The sequence below is a fragment of the Sciurus vulgaris genome (genome assembly GCF_902686455.1).
Source record: "Sciurus vulgaris genome assembly, chromosome: 12".
Lineage (NCBI taxonomy): Eukaryota > Metazoa > Chordata > Mammalia > Rodentia > Sciuridae > Sciurus > Sciurus vulgaris.
In genome coordinates, this window is record NC_136473.1 from 108,511,067 (window position 1) to 108,529,210 (window position 18,144).

The following is an 18,144-nucleotide window of genomic DNA, read 5'->3' on the forward strand; positions in this document are numbered from 1 at the left end:
CCACAGAGAACGGGGGAATTTCACCCAGGGTTGGAAGGAATGTATATTAGCACAGTCATTATGGAACACAGTATGGAGTTCCCTTTAAAAACTACAACTACCATGTGATCCTGCAGTTCCTCTACTGACTATGTATTCGAAAACGAAGTCATTATACCAAGAGACCTGCATGTTCATTTATTTTTATTTTTTTTTAGTTGTCAATGGAACTTAATTTTCTGTATTTATATGTGGTGCTGAGGATCGAACCCAGGGCCTGACACATGCCAGGCAAGAGCTCTACCACTGAGCCACAACCCCAGCCCTGCACATCCATTTTAATTGAAGCATTATTCAACAATGCTAGAGAATCAAATTAGATGCCCAAAAGTCATTAGTGGATAAAGAAAATGTGGCATGCATTTGCAGGGAATATTATTTAGCCATAAACATGAATGAAATCCTGCCAGCAAATGAATGGAACTGTTCCTATTCATTTGGGATGAATGGGACTGTTAGGTCAAGTGAAATTCACTCGACAGAGGGACAAAAACTACGTGTTCTCACCCTTTAGTGGGGACTGAAAAGTCGAACTTGTGAGAGAATGGAGTGGAACAGCGGTCACTAGGGACTGGGAAGAAGAGATGGAAAACTGGACAATCAAGAGCACCAGAACACAGGAGGACTTTGCTCTGGTTTTCACGTCACAGCAGGGGAATGACTAGGTAAAACTATTTCAAAGTGATTGGAAGAGCACGAAGTTCCAGCGCACCTTCACAATCAGCGTTTGAAGAGATGGAAGTGTGTGCTACCCTTGATTATCCCACTTTATGTACGTGCATGGAGTTGCCACAATGTACCCCACAAAGATGCACAAATACTGTGGCTCAATTCAAGAAAGAGAAAAAGGTGACCCATCTTGGCAGAAAACAGGAGACGCACCAGCTCAGGCCCAGGTCTGAGTTGCCAGGCTTTGATTTGTTCTAGCTTTAAGCTCCATCATATCTTCCTAGCATCAGCCCGCCGCTCACTTGCAGCCCTCATCTCTAAAGACCAGGATGAGGAGCAAAGGGACGGTGGCCTCCTGTGCAGATCCACCACTGATGGGGAAAATAGGGAAGGAAAGCAGAGTGGGCAGGGTACGGGTGAAGCAAGAGAGAAACAAGCGAAGTAGGAGTCTGTCTTCACAGGGAGGGAGAATCGGCAACAGCTGAGTCCGCTCTTACAGGGTGTTCCAGCCACCTTGGGGCTTAGGAGGGGTTTCCAGCACCACCTACTGGGAAGTGTGGGAAACAGCACAGACCCAAGCTAGGAAAACTACAAAATCGGCCTGCAGCCACCAGGAGGGCAGGGTTTGGGGGGATTTTTTGATTGTTCTGTTGAGACTGGACCGCTGGATGCCTCCTCGCCCGGATCTAGGAAGACTCTTGACGTGTATCTGACCATATTGTCCTGCCTTCTCCCTTCCTGCACCAGTGACTCCAGAACTCGAGTGTGCAGCAGCCTGTGCTCCCTGTCACCCCTGAGAGCTGGCAAGCAGGAGCTGTGTGCTTTCAAATCCTCAACTGAAGCAGTGTCGGTCACAGAACAGCCTCTCCAGAAACTGCCTATGGCATATGAAAAAAGAAAACCCACTTAAGGCATGACTGACCATCAGCTGTTAATAAATTCACAGGAATCAAATGGCAAGACAGCCTCAAAAGGGAAATTGAGTTACGTACAGTTTACTAGAGTCTTTGAGCTTCATTAAGTCGACTGAGGATGCACACTCTGGGCTCAGCGACGGTGGGGAGCGGGGCAGCTTTGTTCCACCGAGGAACTTACTCTCTGGCTCCTGCTCATGCTACCCAAAGGCAAAGAGTTAAGGGGCAGCCAGCGTGTGGGCGTGGAGAGAGCCGTGTTCTCATTACTGTGACTGCGGCTGCTTCTGTCTCAGCGCTAAGCCGGCACAATAGCATCACCCAGAAAGCTCTTTCAGATTCTGGGGCACAGGCTGCACCCCAGACCAAAGAATCACTACTCTGGGAATGGGGCCCAGGCCTGTCCTTTCCAGTTTCCCACGTTTTAGTTTCCTGGGGCTGCTCTAACCAATTACCACAGACACACAAACTGATTATCCAGTAGTTCCACAGCCCAAAATGAGTCTCACTGGGCTAAAATCAAATTGTTGGCAGAGGTGCACTCTTTGCTGGAGGCTCCAGGGAGAACCTTTTCTCTAGAAATGCCGAGTTTTCTTACCTTTTCCATCCCCTAGAGGCTGACGACCTCAGCTAGCGCACGCCAAGTACAGCGATGACTGACAGGGTCTTCACCACACTGCTGCCCTCCTCCGTATTTAAAGACCGCCCACCCCAGCAGCCCAGGATAATCTATATCGAAGGCAGCTGATGAGTAGCATCAAAACCATCTGCTACATTAAGGGAAGGTAATACATTCAGTTGCTGGGATTATGGAATAGACACCTGTGGCCACATTTCTTGGGTCACTAGTGCCTCCTAAGATGCTGGAGAACTGCTTTTCATTCTGGTAAATCCCTAGCTTGGCTGTGCCCGCAAAACTGCTCCAGACTGCACAGCCCCAGAGGGTGATCTGACCACAGAAAGGCAGATCAGGTCCTGACCTGCAGCCTGGGCCAGAACCGAGCCCAGCGTAGCATCTGACCTTAGCGATTAGGAAGTGATGGAGGCCTCGCCAAGTTGCAGCCTTTGGGGTGCAGGAACATGACAAAAAGGAAACCTTCCCCTACATGGTGCCAGAGGGAGACCCTTCCCCAAAGAGCACCAGGTAGTTCTAGAAGAGACCTCAGCACACTACTCTGCACTCTCACCCCTTAACTGGTTGTGAAGACAAGCTAGCATCGGAACATGCCTCACCTCAAGAGCCTGGAGTCCATTTTAAAGGACCGCGTGGGCGGTGGGTGGTGACAATGTCTACATGGCACTGCTCGTTTAATGAGCCCTGGGATAATTAGGAGATGAAATTCAAGCCAATATTGGAACAGCTGGTATAACAGTATATACTACATCAGACCGATGCTTCTGGCTCAAGTGATTTGGTCTAGATGCCCCTTGGGTTGAAGTATCCTTTATCTCAGATTGCATGAGACAGTATCTGTGAACTACTGAGAAGAGTGCCTGGAACACGCCAACTTTCACGACTGACCATGTTTTCTGGCTGTTCTTAAACATCTACTTCCGCTACAGCTCTTTACAAGGGTCTGGCATGTAGCTGTCACTCAGTAAATACTGCCATAAATACTAAGTGCTGGGTCTCTGACACACACCCCCTCTACTGAGAACAGAGGAAGCATGGCTTCAGCGACAAGGTCAGGACACTCAAGGAGAGCTTTTAAACAGTGGAGTAGATAAGCAGATTCCTAAACTTTGGGACAACTTCAGCAATAGCCCCGTCTGCAGGGAGACGGCAGATGCTCTCCGATTTGTCTCAGGTCCACAGAGCCCCTACTGCTCAGTGTTCTGCTGTCCCACTTGAGATCACTCCTGCAGAGCCGACAGAAGGCAAAGCAAGCAACCACTCCAGCGGTTGGGATGACTATCAGAGGTGATGAAAATCACCACGGGGCAAGGCCCAGGCCCCTCGGTGATGGCCATCACCACAGGGCAGGGCCCAGGCCCCTCAGCATGCGCAGTGTGTGCAAGAAGCTCCAAGGAGCCCTGCACAGGACACGTGTGGGAACAGATGGAGCCCAGCGACAATGAGGAGAACAGATGGGAAGGCCTTTATTTTCTATATCTTCAGGCAACCTCACCAAGCTGGGCTGCATGTAGCTGAGAGTAAAACCAAGAAAAGCACAAGGCTTGAAGATACTGTGCACTGCGTTTCTTCAACCCTGGCAGGTTGGGAGTCCCAGGCCATTGGGACAGGAAGCCTGAGGACTGCCTGGCGGTGCGTCACACAATCTTCACCGTCTTGAGCATATCTGACAGGACGTAGCTGTCGTCCCAGCCCCGCCCAGGCTTCCTCAGGGTCCGCTCCAAGGCCTGAGCCTTTTCCAGGAGCTCTGGTGTGGCAAGTTTCTGCCCAGCATGCAGCCGACAGAACAGGATCTCGTTCACTTCTCCCTCGATCCGCCTGACGTACAGCACCGGGAACACCGCCTTGAGCCCAGCCAGCACAGAGTCCTTCAGCGCCACGTCTCTGCACACGAGGTTGAGGATGAAGACACCTGAAGGAGGAGGAGGTGGAAGAGACACCTGAAGAGGGGACGCAAAAGGCAGAGTGGCACAGATCAGGAGGCATGCAGGACACAAGGGCCAGCGCCAGGAGAGGGCCAAGCTCCGTTCCAGGGAGGCCCAGGAACTCAGGAACACACTGAGGACAGCAGCAAACTTGCAGAGGACACACCCAGGCACAGAGAAAAGCAGGGGGTGTGGGAACCACGGAAGGCGGCAGCTCGCTCCTGGTTCTTCTCTGGGGCTACACATTACCATCTGCCATGCCTCAGTTTCTCAAAGAACTGTTTTAAGAAAGAAGTGATTGATATCCCCAAGAAAGAAAACTTTACCACTTCTCAGGGGCGTTATGTCCTCGATATCTCCATCACAGTTATTAAACAACAAGAAGGCCAAGATCCTGACAATTAAGGTTCTAAATCAACCCACTTAGCCAGAGAACCTTATCCAAAGCAGAACACCTACGGGCTTTCAAGTGACAAGGACCTGGGCTGGTGCCCCACTGCTACTGTCACCTTAGCAAGTCTCTCAGCCTCAGTTTCCTCATCTGACAGGCGCTGCTATGGAGAGTAAATGGCACGATGCCAAGCCCAGGCGTAAGAGAAGCATCCAGGCGTAGCTAAGGCCTTCATGCCAGAGGGAGTATGAAACTCCACAACACAGGGAAAACTGTAGCACGTCTGCAGCCATCTGATCCTGAGGCGTGCCACGCACGGGAGAAGAGTCAGCCTTTTCACAAATGGTGCTGGGAGAACTGGTCATGCACATGTAGAAGAATGAACTAGACCATTACCTCTCACCCACATAAAAATCCACTCAGAAGGGACAGAGACCTCAGAATTAGACCAGAAACTATGCAACCCCTAAAAGAAAACACAGGGTCGACACTCCAGCTTTTAGGGAAGGGCAATGACTTTCTGACTCGGACCACCCAGAGCTCAGGAAATAACGTCAAGAGTTAATGGGTGGGTGGCATCAAATAAAAGTGTACAGCAAACAATTAGGAATGTGACAAGAGGACCTACAGAATGAGAAAAAATCTTTGCTACTCTTTTGACAGAGGACTAATATCCAGAATATATAAAGAACTCAAAAAAAAAAACCAGTAAAAAATCAAATAATTCAATTAATAAATGGGCAAATAAAGACACTGCTCAAAAAAGGAAATACAAATGGCCAAAAAACATGAAAAAATGTCCAACATTTCCCAAATAGGGAATTGCATTCCCAATAATTATTGAGAATAATTGCATTCCCGATTAGGGAAATGCAAATCAAAACTACACTGAGATTTCATTTCACACCAGTCAAAATGGCAGTCATCGTGAATACAAATAATAATAAATGCTGGAGAGAATGTGGAGAAAAAGGAACACTTCTACACTGTTGATGGGACTGTAAGTTAGTACAACCACTATGGAAATCAGTATGAGGGTTTCTCAAAAGACTAGGCATTGAACACGCCTCAGCTGTACCACTTCTCAGTATTTACCCTGAAGAATTACTATCCTACTACAGTGATACATGCATACCTATGTTTATAGAGCTCAATTCATAATAGAACCAGCCTCGGTATCCATCAATGGATGAATGCATAAAGAAAATGTGGTATACACACACAATGGAGCTTTATTCAGTCATAAAGAAAAATGATGTCATCTGCAGGGAAACAGATGGAACTTGAGAACATTATGTTAAGTGAAATAAGCCAAACTCAGAAGGTCAAGGGTTGCATGTTTTCTTTTGTATGTGGAAGCTGGAGAGTAAAAAGGAAAGAAACATGGGGGGTGGGGGTAGGGGTGAAATCTCACAGCAGAGGAAAATGACCCGGGGTAGGAAGAGGGGAGGGAAGGGGAAGTGCTGGGGAGCAATATTGGCCAAATTACACTGTTACATTGTGTGCATACATGAATATGTAGCAACAAATCCCATCATCACGTACAACTAAAATGCACCAATAAAAAATGTGGAGAAACAAAACAGAACAGAACAGAACGTGTGGTGGGATCCACAAAAGCCAGACATCCATGGGTCACAATGTAGCAGTCACAGCTCTCCGTATACCCAAGGGGCCTACAAACACATTCCATCAAGCAGCATAGGACACAATGTCAGGGGCAGCACTATTTGTAATACCCCCCAACAGGAGGCGCCCCAAACCAGCAACAGTCATGGAGAAATGAATTGTGGCATATTCACATGATACCAAAGGCAATAAAAATGAGCAGTGTAAACAACACTATGGCTAAATCTCACAAAGATCAGGTGGAGAGAAAGAAAGCAGACAAAGATTATACGCGACTCCAACTACATAAACAAAACCCAGCAGAACAAGCTAAGGGGACAGAGTTAGTGTCGTGGTTACCTTTGGAGAACAGACAAGTTACTGAAAGCAGGTAACAGGCGGACTCCCGAGGTGCTGAAAATGTGTATTCAGTGCTGGCAAATGGTGTATTCAATTCAAGGAAACTGTATTTAATTCTCCTACCTTCATGAGTCAGGATGTTTCTGACCTTCTGCAGAAAAGGCTGGTCCACAAACGCTGGCGGTGGACAACTCATTCCCAGCCTTGGGTCCTTACTGTCTACATCGAACATGATGATGTCGTAGAGGGGCGGCGCTGAGGAGAGAAGCAAACGAGCCCTTGGCTTTGCTGGAAACAACATCGCACCTGCCCTGAGAGGTGCCGAGAGCCGGCTGGCCAAGCGGGGATGACACGAGGATGTGGTCTGCCTGCCAAGGGCACGGATGCCGCCATCTTTTCAGCAGAGTTTAACCTCCCCACCTGAAGGTACCTCCCAGAGGCACACACATGGAGCAGGCCTGCTCCAGCATGAAGATTCCTTGGTTAGGAGCACACACTGGGAAGCTGCTTGATACTCAGGAGAAGGTGGGCCTCACTCCCAGCCAGCTGAGTCAAAACCCCACCTGACAGGAAGCAGATGGAGACGGGAGGCCTCCAGTTTCCCGCCAGTCCCCAGGTAATTCTGAAGACAGTCAGAGCTGAGAAGCACTGACCTAGACAAAGCAGCTGAGCAGGTTGCCAACCTGCAAACTGCAGCTGACGAATTCTGGAAACAGAAAGAGCTCCCTTGCAGGAGAAAATGTTCCAAAATATTTGAGTTTATCTTTTCTGGTTACTTGAACATGAGCTGGCTCAAGAAAGAGATGATTTGACTAAATGAGAGAGGAAGAACTGACGATGAACGGTCTCCTGCTTCCCACAGTGCTAAGTCGTTTTTACACAGAGGAGGCCTGCAATGCCTCTGGTGTGCTTCCAGCAAATTATCAGACTGCACTAGCAGTCTTGCAGTAATTAGCAGCTATTTGCTTAGGAGCACTGTGTGCCTATCAGTACTCACAGCAGAGACTAACTGCGTTTTCTTGTCTTTTGTCTTGCACTGCTGAACCCAGGGCCTCACACATGCGAGGCAAGCACTCTGCTACTGAGCTACACTGCCAGCCCTGATTCTGGTTTCTTTCCAAGAAAACATTCTTGGCTTAGCAAAGTCTAAGGAAAAGGTTGCCGCCTCAAACCACCCAATAATTTGAAAAGTTGTAGTGACTAAAGGAAATGACTAAAGGACTGTTCTGAACTGATTCATAGACAACAGCAGCACCATTACAGACTGAGCATCTACTGGCCCTGTGGTAAAGGTTTCACTGCATTAGCCACCTTGGCTGGCCCACAAACTGACCTTAGTGAGGGAACCGGTAAAGCTGTTATGGCTAGGTTCAGTTCGCAATTAAAATCAAGATGTCACTTGTACATCCCAGTTCAAAAATACTCCCTCCAGGCTTCCATACCCTTCCCAGAAAACATTCCAATCCAGGAAGAACCAGAGCATCTGCCACAGAACAAGCAGACCAGGGAAAGGCAAACTGAGCTCCTCAGAAAAGGGAGCCACTGTCTCCAGCATCCTGAATAAAATTAGTATGACTTTCACCCTAAGTCTAGGGTACAAATTATTGCACTAAAATGGAATCTTAATCACAGTAGCAGGAGGGCTATCAAAATTCCCGCTAAGTGACACCTGCATCAGAATTTCTCAGCCTTGGCACTGTGGACATTTTGGACAGGATAATTCTTCATCATCAGTGGTTGGCTTATGCAAAGCGGAACATTTAGCAGCATCTTTGGTCTCTACCCACAAGGTGTCAGTAGCACCAACAGCCCCCCACTTTGTGACAACCAAAAGATACTGACCAATGTCCCTGGGCCTGACCTGCATTAGTACTTTTCCCTTTCTTTCTGACTGCCTCCAGCTGCAGGGTTTATATGAAACCCCTTCAAAACACGCCCGATCTTTTCTTCCCTTTTTCTTCAACCAGCTTCTTGGACTGGTGAGGCAGTGGCAAGGTCACAGGGTCAGAGGAGGCCAACTGGTCTGTTAATGCCCTAAGAGTAGAAACGGTCCATCTGTCTTGTGCCAGTCCCAACCCAAGCACCACGCTGAGGACACAGCTGGCACATCAATTCACAGAACCGACAAATAAACCAGGAAAGCTAGAGCACGGCCGACACCACCAGCAGAGGACCCTCGCGGCCGCGGGCTGGCACCTGGGGCCTCCTTCCCTGGGCCCTCCCAAGGCCCCCCGGCAGCACCTTCTCCTCCTGCCAGGCTGCTGATGTAGTCCAGGCCGTCAGCGATGTGCACCTTCATCCGTTCACTCTGGGCAAAGCCAAACCACCGGGTGGCCACTTCTAACATGGAGGGGTCAATCTCCACAGCGTCGACGCGGGACTTCGGGAAGTGATCGTGGACAAACAGGGGGAGGCTGCCCCCACCCAGGCCTACCACCAATAGCGCCAGGGGAGACTCTGTAATCAAAGAAGAGAGCATCGTTTGTCCTCTGCTCATTGTGAAGTTTTGAACCAGCTCAGGGAAGACAAAAGGGGAAGTCGGACTGTTGGATCTGCCTAGGGATCCAAAATTCAAAGACCTGGCCTCCCTGTCTCATCCCAGGGATTTAGGAGCCAACGGATATTCAAAAACTCAACTTTAACTTCATTGCACTAGATCCAGAAGAACCAGTGTGATGCTATTATAGTCCCTTAAAGATCCCTAAGTGCTCAGTTGACAGTATCAAGAGTCCCATCAGAGGATGTACCCTACATCCCAGGAAATGGAGGACACTGGCCACGCGATCTCATTCATGATCCTAAGGCAGCACAGGCACCATGCCCCTCACCTGGCTCTTGACTTGAAAGGCCATTATAATTGCCTTCTCAGATATCCCAACCAAACGAGGGTGACCTACTCCAGTTCCCAGGCCAACAAAGGCCCAAATCCTGACCCTAGGTAGAGAAACAGGAAGGAGGAGGGAAGACAAGAAACAAAAGAATCCCTAAAAGGAGACAGACTCTGGAATTAATTCTAAGAACTGCAATTCTAGGTACACACGTTAACACGAACAAGGGCCAAAAACAGGGTGCTTCAATAAGGTATGCTCGGGGGCCTGGAATAGAGATGGTCACAGAGGTAGAAAGAAACACGACGTGTTTGCCAAGGTGGCCAGATCCCAACTGGTTATTAGTGATAAGGCCATCACTGCACTGTGTCTAGTTACATGGGTATACACACAAGGATATGTTCAAGCTGAACAACTCAAATCTGTGGTACACACCTCACTGAACGTTTTACTAATTTTAAAAACAAATGATCAGAAGAAAACAAAATGTGGACTACACTGTATCATTACATGCTGAGTCTGAGGCACAGCTAGCTGGATGCTCATCAATGCAGAAGACAGCAGGGATGAAGACAGACGTGAACGCACGTGCATCTGTCTGTAACCATGGTCCTGAGCAACACAGCAGCTCACTGGCTTGTGTAAACTCAGTGCCACCGCTCACCTAGGAGCAGCTCGGGGTTTCTCAGCAGGGCGAGGCCGGCGATCATGGCTTTATGGTGTTCACAGCAGAGGTAACTCTTGTCGATGGACTGCCCTGGGGCTGGAGGGAGCTCCTCAGGAGTATCAGCAGGCCGCTGCTTCTTCTTGTCCTTTTTCCGTTTCTTCTGGGCTAAGTGAGAGATTTGGATTAATGAAGTTCTATGCTTCTTCCACTAGTCCTCGGAAAGCAAGAGATCCCGGCAGCAGTGTGCGGCAGCTGGCTTGAACAGACTGGAGAGCCAACTGCCAAATATGTAAGAATCATGCAAACTGGCTGATTCCATACAGATAGTCTGAAATTGGCCACTGACAGAGCATTTGAATCACAGAAATTGGAGAACTACAAATGCAGGCATCCCTCCCCAGAACTGAAAGATGGTTATTTTAACATTCAACACACACCACTAAGCCCCAGGGCATTGGAAAGTAGCAAGGGTGACCAACTGAGAGGCAGGAGGCCAACAAACATGCACTTGGCCAGGGGGCACCCTAAAGAAGCCATTCTGAGGGTACTTGACCAGGGAATATCCACGGCCTCAAGAGCTTGTGTTCACTCGCCACCCTCTTCCAGATGCTCTGCTGTGAGGACAGTATGTCAAGCAAAGGGAGTGGCTGAGGATCCTACCTGAATATCTGGGACTCAGAAAGAAGCTGCCCAGAGCAGGGAGGGCAGGAGCATTCACCTTTTACTCTACACGTTTGATTTTGTTCACAAAACTACAAACATACACACCCAGCAAAGGAAACAGGCAAAACAAACTACTGACCCCCATCAGTAAGTGCATCTGCACAGGATTTGGGAGCCCACTCAGAGGCAGGAGAGGAGGTCCGGATCACTCTGCCCCACACTGTAGCCACACTATCTGTGGCCACTTTAAATGCAAATTAACCAAAATTAAAGTTGTCACCCTAGTGTCACACCAGCCATACTGCATGCTCAGCAGCCATTTACAGCTAGTGGCCACCACTCTGGGAACTCAGTGGTAAGCACTTCCTTCATCACATACCATTCTACTGAACAGTGCTGGGCTCAATGGCTTCTGAGGCACCAGTGAACTCTAAAGCCCTCTGGCGCACATGTTGGGGTCACACTATGGAGGGCAGGCTCACCTGCAACCTCCAGGTTTAAGGCTCACCTCAAGGAGTTCTACTGAGATAACAGACAGACACCTGTGCGGCCACTGGCACAACAGATGCCCTTTAAACCAAGGCACTGAAGCAATCACCACGTTTATTTTGCTTCCCCACCCCTGCTCACCACTTCAGAGCCAGGCTTTGCTCAAGAACAAAATAAACACCTCTGTCCTACCTATCCCTACCAGCACCTGTGAGCCACCAGGTAGGACAGGACAGCCCGCAGAGCCATGTGCCTCTGGTCACAGGTACCCAGGCTGTCCTATATCTCACCAAGTTCCCAGGTCCTTCCGACCACCCCACAGTAAGAGTCCATGCCATGCCCATGACACCTCACCTCGGTGAGACACGTCCTTCAGCAACCTGGCTTCAGACTGCACCACATTCCTGTTGCTGAGGAAGATCAGTCGCCGAAAGTACCGCCTGTCATCCCCTTGCACGTCTTCGATAACATAGTCGCCACTCAAGGGGCTGCGGTCCTGGTGCTGAACAGTCCGGACCCCGATATCCCCACCTACAGACAGGAAGGGCACCTGAAGGTACAGCCAGAGAGGTGGTCAAGACACATGAGACGTGAGAATCCCTCCCATGTGTGAATGTGAGGAATCCGCATATCAAGGTTCTGGCCAGCAACAACTCCCAAGATTGCCATGCAGTTAAAGCACTTTGGGGAGCCCTTTCACAGACCTCAAGAGATCTAATTCACCTTTTGAAAATCAACTGAACACGTAAGATCTCCTATACCACTACTGTGATACAGTTGGTTTTTTCCAAGAAAAATATCATAATTTCTCATCAGTAACCCTAAAAGAACCCTCCATAGTCCAGGGTAACAAAAGCTACCAGGAGCCCTTAGGAAGGGGCTGTAGTTATTTTGTGATTTTTTTTTTAAATGCAGTACTGGAGATTGAACCCAGGACTTCACACATACTAGGCATGTGCTTTACCACTAAGCTACATCCCTAAAGTCCCAGAAAGAGGCTATAGGTTTAAGAAGGAATCTGAAGAATAAAAACAACAAAATCCAAGAAGGAAACAACCATTCTAAATTTGAAGATATTTCTCCCTTCCCCAAGTTAGTCTCATCTTCCTGCCCCACTTTTCTAAACCTTAAGAGAAAAATACATTTTCTCTCAACCTGTTCCCCTCCTCCACCACCTTTTCATCTATTCTTTTTAAGAAGAATCTATTCTTTTAAAAAACCCGTTGGAGTATTTAACAATCACTAGGAATTCCTGACCTTTCAGACTCCAGCACTGGTGACAAAAGATCACAAGTGAAACTCCCAGAGGATCTGGGCCTCCCTGAATCAGTCTGATGGGAACCAGTCTGAGTTGGCCAGTGGCAGGCCCACAGGCTGGATCCCAGAACCTGGGATTTGCTTTTCTAGATCTGTTACCATTGCACCAGGCCTCCGAGTACCATGGCTTTCCCATCTATCAAGAAGGACACAAGTTCTCATGATAAAGTCACCCATCAGGTACTCACGGTGACCAGGATGGCACAAGACTGATTTTTGTTTATTTCCCAGCCAAACACCATATCCTGAAAATATAGGCTAAGCTGCTTTGGCCCTTTCCTTCTTGCACCCTCAGATCATGATGATAACAAGAATCAAAATGGCCAAAGAAGTTCTCAGAAGTGGGAACAAGGAAACATATAGCCAAAGCAATCAGCTATAAAGCTGGGGCTGCAAACAGAAGAGCACTTCTTTCTTTCCAGCCCCTCTGTGGAGTGCAGGCCCCTCTCAGGCTACTGAGGTTCTTAGGCAGGGCAACTGCTCACCCTCCCCCCTGCCTGGGGCAAGGGAAAGTGTGTTTCTGTCCATTTAACTCTTAAGATCAGAATGGGGTCACTGACTCTAGTCCTGGCTCCTTCCAAGGCTCCTTAAGGCTCCCACTGCCTCCTTTGCTGCTAATATGACTAGAGAGACCAGTGAAAGCTGCTGCCAAAACTTTGGTACCTGCTGCTGGGGAGGCATCCCAGCCGGGGCCAGCTCCATGACTCTGGTGGACAGCTCAGCCTGAACACTGTCCATGCCATCGTATTGCTGACCTCGATGAAGAGCCACTGTGATCAGCCTCCTGAAGCCTGCACTGGCTGCCAGCTGCTTCCGGCCCTCCTCCATGCCAAAGAGCCACTCAGTCTCCCGACCCTGGGGAACTAGAAAAGAAGGACTTAGTTACAGGGAGTTCTGGGAAGACTATTTCAACCCCCACAACCAACAATCCACATGGCAGAGTGCCAGCACCAGCCCCTGCCCCAAACAGCATCCTTCCTATGACCCACTGAGGCACTGTCAACTCCTGTGTGTTGGGCACCAGGACAAAGCAGCACATCGGTCATGAAGCAAGACCAAGGGTGGATAAGAGCGTGGGCACATCTGTAAGGGAAAAAGGCAGGCACCCAGTGCAAGAAAAGAGCAGTGACACCAATGCTTACCGCACACCAGGCACGATGCCAAGCAGTTACAAACACAAACTAATGAGCCCTCATGACAGCCAAGGTGCAGGTGGCACTATTATTCTCATTTTTCCAAATAAGAAAAACACAGCACAAAAGTGACATCCTTTGCTCGGGTTCAAATGGCCAGTAAATGACAAAACTGGGACTCAGACCCAGGCAGTCTAGCTCCAGCCTCCATGCTCACATTCACTGGACTACTTACTCCCACAGGTGGAAAGTCAAGGTTATGGAAGGGTTGGGAAAATGGCTCAGTAGTAAGGAAACAATCCAGCAAGGCCATAATGCCTTGTATTTGTCTAGATTTTTCTACTTTCCAAAAGTACTTCCTCATCTCTTGAGTCTTATTAAAGTAAATGCAGGATCCGTCACACCTCTCGATGATAACAGTTATCATTTATGATGTAATTATCACATGCCAGGTACCATTTCTCAAAGCTTTTACACTTCTCACAATTATACCAGAGTTACAATCTCATTTAACAGATGAGGAAACTGAAGCACAAAAAGAAAAGTAACTTGTTCAGTGACTAAGCCACAATTGGAACCCAAAGAGCATGGTTCCAGAGTTGATTATTTTAGCTGACTTTGCACTGCCTCCTGGATTCTGCAGAGAAGCACAGTGACTTTCCCAGGTCCAGCAGCCCCCAGTTATAAAGCTGAAACCCACGGCTGGGGTCATCGGCCAGTGTTGCTCCTTTACTCCATACTCCAGTAACTGTCTAAATTCACCTCCACTCTCTCTGCTCCTATCAACCCCATCCTTGCGCTTCATCAAGCCTCTGCAATCAGATGGGAGGGAATAAGCTTCACATTGAAGCAGACTGCTAGAGAGCAATCACTCCTCCTTTATCATGCCTCCACTAGCCTAACCCTCTGGAAATATCACCCTCTAAGAGAAAAAGGTCAAGACATACCCATCCACCAAAGCCCCAGCCCCAGCCCCTGTGAGCCAGCCCCTCCAGGGGAAGAGAGGGAGCAATCCCAACTCACTGATGAAAATGGCAAAATGATTGTCCCGCGATGGTTTCACAGTGGGGCTGTCCACCACGTGCAGGGTGTAGCGTGGCTCCCCCGTGTCCCCACTGCACAAGTCCAGGGACACACTCCCCAGCCCGGCCTTGCGGCGCAGCTGGCTGCACAGCCAGGCATACTGCTGCCGCTCCCGCACCGCCTCGGCCAGCCGCTCGGCACTCTCCAGCCGCACAGGCTTGCCCTGCTCCTGAGCACACAGCTCAAAGATCTGAAGGGCAGAGCCAGGGACTGGCCTGAACTTGGTCATGATGAAGGCAAAGACAGGCAGGGAGAACCGAGGCTCTGCTTCCAACACCTCGTCCTGGCTGCTGGCCACTTGGTGCACCCTCACCATCCACCCCTCCCGAGAGAAGTGACCCACTGCTTTCTTCAGGATGTGAGCCTGAGCCAGGGAGATGCAGAGGTAGCGACCGCCCACCTGCAGGACCCGGCCAACCTCAGCCAGCATCCTGTCCACCTGCTGCAGGGTCTTCTCCTCCTCATCTGTCAGAACAGCGTCCAGGGTGCCCTTGTCCAACACCACCTGAAAGGAGGCATCAGGAAACTCCATCTGTGTCATGTCCATCTTCAAGAAGCTCATCTGGGGCCGCCTGCTGGCATTGCGTTCTTTCATTTGCTTGATGACGGCCTCACTTATGTCGATGTTCACTATATCCTGATAGCCCACATCATACAGCTGCTCACTTAACTCTGAGTTGCCACACCCAATTACCAGCACCTGGGGGGAAATCATGGTAACGGTGATTAAGGCAAAGGAATGTGTTTCAGATACCTCAAGGAAGCAAGTGTCACCTGGCTGTTACTTGTTTTCAGAAGGCAGAGATGCTCTTGTCACAAGGGATCAACATTATACATATTTTCTCCATCCATTCATGCCTTTGGCTCCACCAAACAATAATCTACATTTTGTGCAAATTCAAATCTTACTCCCATCAGAGATTACGTCTCATGACATTTGGCTATTTTTCTGCAGCCAAACTTAAATACAGATCATTGCCTCCCTCTCTATGAAGCAATTTCTCACTTATCCTTCAAATCCTGCTCCAATGCCTCCATCTCTGGCAAAGCAAGATTCAATGAGAAATGCACAGGCTTTGGAGTCAGACAGGTCTCGTTCAAATCTTCTTGTGACCACTTAGAACATGCATGATCTCTGACATCCTAGTACATAAAATAAGTGCATGGCCATTCACCTGAGTTTACAATGAGATCTAAAAGACTGCATGTGTAGGGAAACAGCACCTCGCTAAGGCTTAGCATGTAAACTTCCTCCACAAATTTAAGTCTTCTTCCCTACCTCCAATACAACCCCATCTCTACCAAACCTATTACTATACCTATCACTTTTCACTGCCGGAATGTGGGCAAGATTTGTGTCCTAAAGTCTTGTAGTTTAAGGGCCGAGTACAGCGCCGAGAACTCTGAGCACCGGACAACTACTTCTTAAGCAGACGTCAGTGAAGCCACACATGTTGCCTATTACACAGAGATGCAGACACTCTCAGTGTCTGACTACTAAAAGAAACTATTCCAAGAAGGATTGTTAACTAAAGAATGCGCTGGGGTGGGAGGTGTTTTAAATGAGAACCTTTAAGAGACTAAACCCAGGCTCTGCATTAAAAAAGTTTATCTTTTCGCTAGAATGATGCACGGAATCCTGAAAAGTGTGGTCCAAGCAGGGCCTTCACGCCTGTGCGCCCAGTGCAGGACTGCTGTCATTAGTTCCCACCTTCCCGAATGCACACACAGGGCTGCAGGCCGCGCTCCTTACCCTTTCCCTGGGCTTAATGTATTTGTGCAGCACCCCGCACAGTTCCAGGTAGGTTCCATACCACTCGAAAGCTTTCTTTCCTCGCTGCTGGAAGAACTTCTCCCAATAGTCAACAGAGCCAAACTCCTTGGAGCTTTTAGGTAAGAGGTTCATGTTCCCGCTGCCCGCGCTGAAGACCACTTACTCCCCGCGAGGAACCATCTGAGGGGCTTCCCTCCAGGCCGGGTCCGGACTCTGCAGTGGCAATCCTATCCACCGCCAGCCCTCACAATGATTTGTTTCCCCGACTCCAAACCCGAAGGGCCGACGCTTACACCGCAAAGCACGCGCGAGACGCCGCACTCGACACAAGCCACCAGTCCCGGCGCGCTCGGCGCAGCCCACGTGCGCAGCCCCTCACACTTTCCCCCAGCAGCTCTTGGAACCCAGCAACCACATCCGGGTGCGAGGCCTCGTGATTGGCCAGCCGCCGGACCGTCCCAGCAGCTCATTGGCCACTGCTTTTCAAATCTGACGCCCCATTGGCTGAGGCGCGGGCGCCTTGCGCTCTCTGGGAACGAGGAGGAAGGGGGCGGGACCTCGGGGGGCGCCAGGCAGGGCGGAAGGGCGTCCGCGCCAGCCAATCGCGTTCGGACGCTGCGGGGCGCGAGGTCACCGCTCCGGTTCGCGTCCTGCAGAGCTGGCTCCTTCGCGCGCTCCGACGGTGGTCCGTGCGGGGCCGAGCGCTGCAGGAAGAGCCCCGAGAAAAACCCCAAGTTCCGGGGAGCGGACGAGGACTGTGCGGCCTGGCCACGTCCTCTGCTCCGCCCTCTCCGCCGCACTTGCATAATTTCGGTCTCATTTGCAGCGAAATGGCGCTTGGCTGTGTTTTTTCTGCACTGTAACACAGGGCTTCTCTACCCAGAGTGTAATAGGCGACATCCAGGAGGAAAGAGTAACAGCTGGCTGTTCACAGCGGCTTCAGTTCTCGCCCCAAAGCGCAGGACGCGGCCTCCTTGGGTTGTCCATCTCCTGCTAACTCTTGCCTCTTAGTTGTGTTTAATGGACTTGTTCTGCGTGTTCGTTTTATGCCAATGTGAGGAAGTTCGTTGTTGACAAAGAAGACTTTAAAAGGTTAAATACGTGTGTCATTGTGCCTTTCACAGCAAAATAAATCGGAGGAGGAATATACAGATGGAGGGGGCAGATAGACGTGGAATTGAGCCCCTGTAGTCTGCGTGCTTCACAAACACCCTGGGCGCAAACTTTCCTAATAGTTACGTGGGTTTTAAAGTGCAGACTTAAAAGGTGTGCACCAGAATCACCTGGAGGACTTCTTTAAAAACGGATCGCTGGGTCGGAAGTGAGATCCAGGTGTTTTGTTTCTAACAAGCTGCCGTTGGGCCACACTTTGAGAAGCAGTGTTTCAAAGTACAATTAAGGATAAGTCAAAATGGATATGGTTCTAGCTTCACAATTTTAAAAGGTTACCCTAAAAGCCCTCCACAAGTAGCATCAAAGAAAAGGTTTCAGGCTCCCCTCACCGAGTTCATGTTGTGTCCTCTCCACTCAAGTAGCACTGGAAGGAGACTTGAGCGACTTCAGCACTACATTGTGCACGGTTCCTAAAGAGGAAGACTCGGTCCTGTCACCACAGAGTGCTGAGGCCATCACTTGTTCTTGAAGTGCTACATA

The 18,144-nt window shown here is 49.5% G+C and overlaps 1 protein-coding gene across 3 annotated transcripts; it reads right to left on the reverse strand.

Annotated features, from left to right (window-relative positions):
- Window positions 1-3,702: 3,702 nt before the first annotated feature.
- Window positions 3,703-16,912, reverse strand: METTL13 (methyltransferase 13, eEF1A N-terminus and K55). 3 transcript variants are annotated; one of them, XM_079106069.1, is made up of 8 exons: window positions 16,471-16,912; window positions 15,118-15,417; window positions 13,165-13,356; window positions 11,539-11,734; window positions 10,030-10,197; window positions 8,779-8,994; window positions 6,661-6,792; window positions 3,703-4,165 (listed from the first exon to the last, which is right to left on the reverse strand). In XM_079106069.1, the coding sequence occupies exons 1-8, from the start codon at window positions 16,621-16,623 to the stop codon at window positions 3,891-3,893; spliced, it is 1,632 nt and encodes a 543-aa protein (XP_078962195.1). In that variant the 5' UTR covers window positions 16,624-16,912; the 3' UTR covers window positions 3,703-3,890. The 3 variants fall into 3 exon arrangements, with proteins under 3 accessions (XP_078962195.1, XP_078962194.1, XP_078962196.1); XM_079106068.1 differs by having other exon boundaries at window positions 13,165-13,364; window positions 14,658-15,417; XM_079106070.1 differs by lacking the exon at window positions 16,471-16,912 and having other exon boundaries at window positions 13,165-13,364; window positions 15,118-15,256.
- Window positions 16,913-18,144: the final 1,232 nt, after the last annotated feature.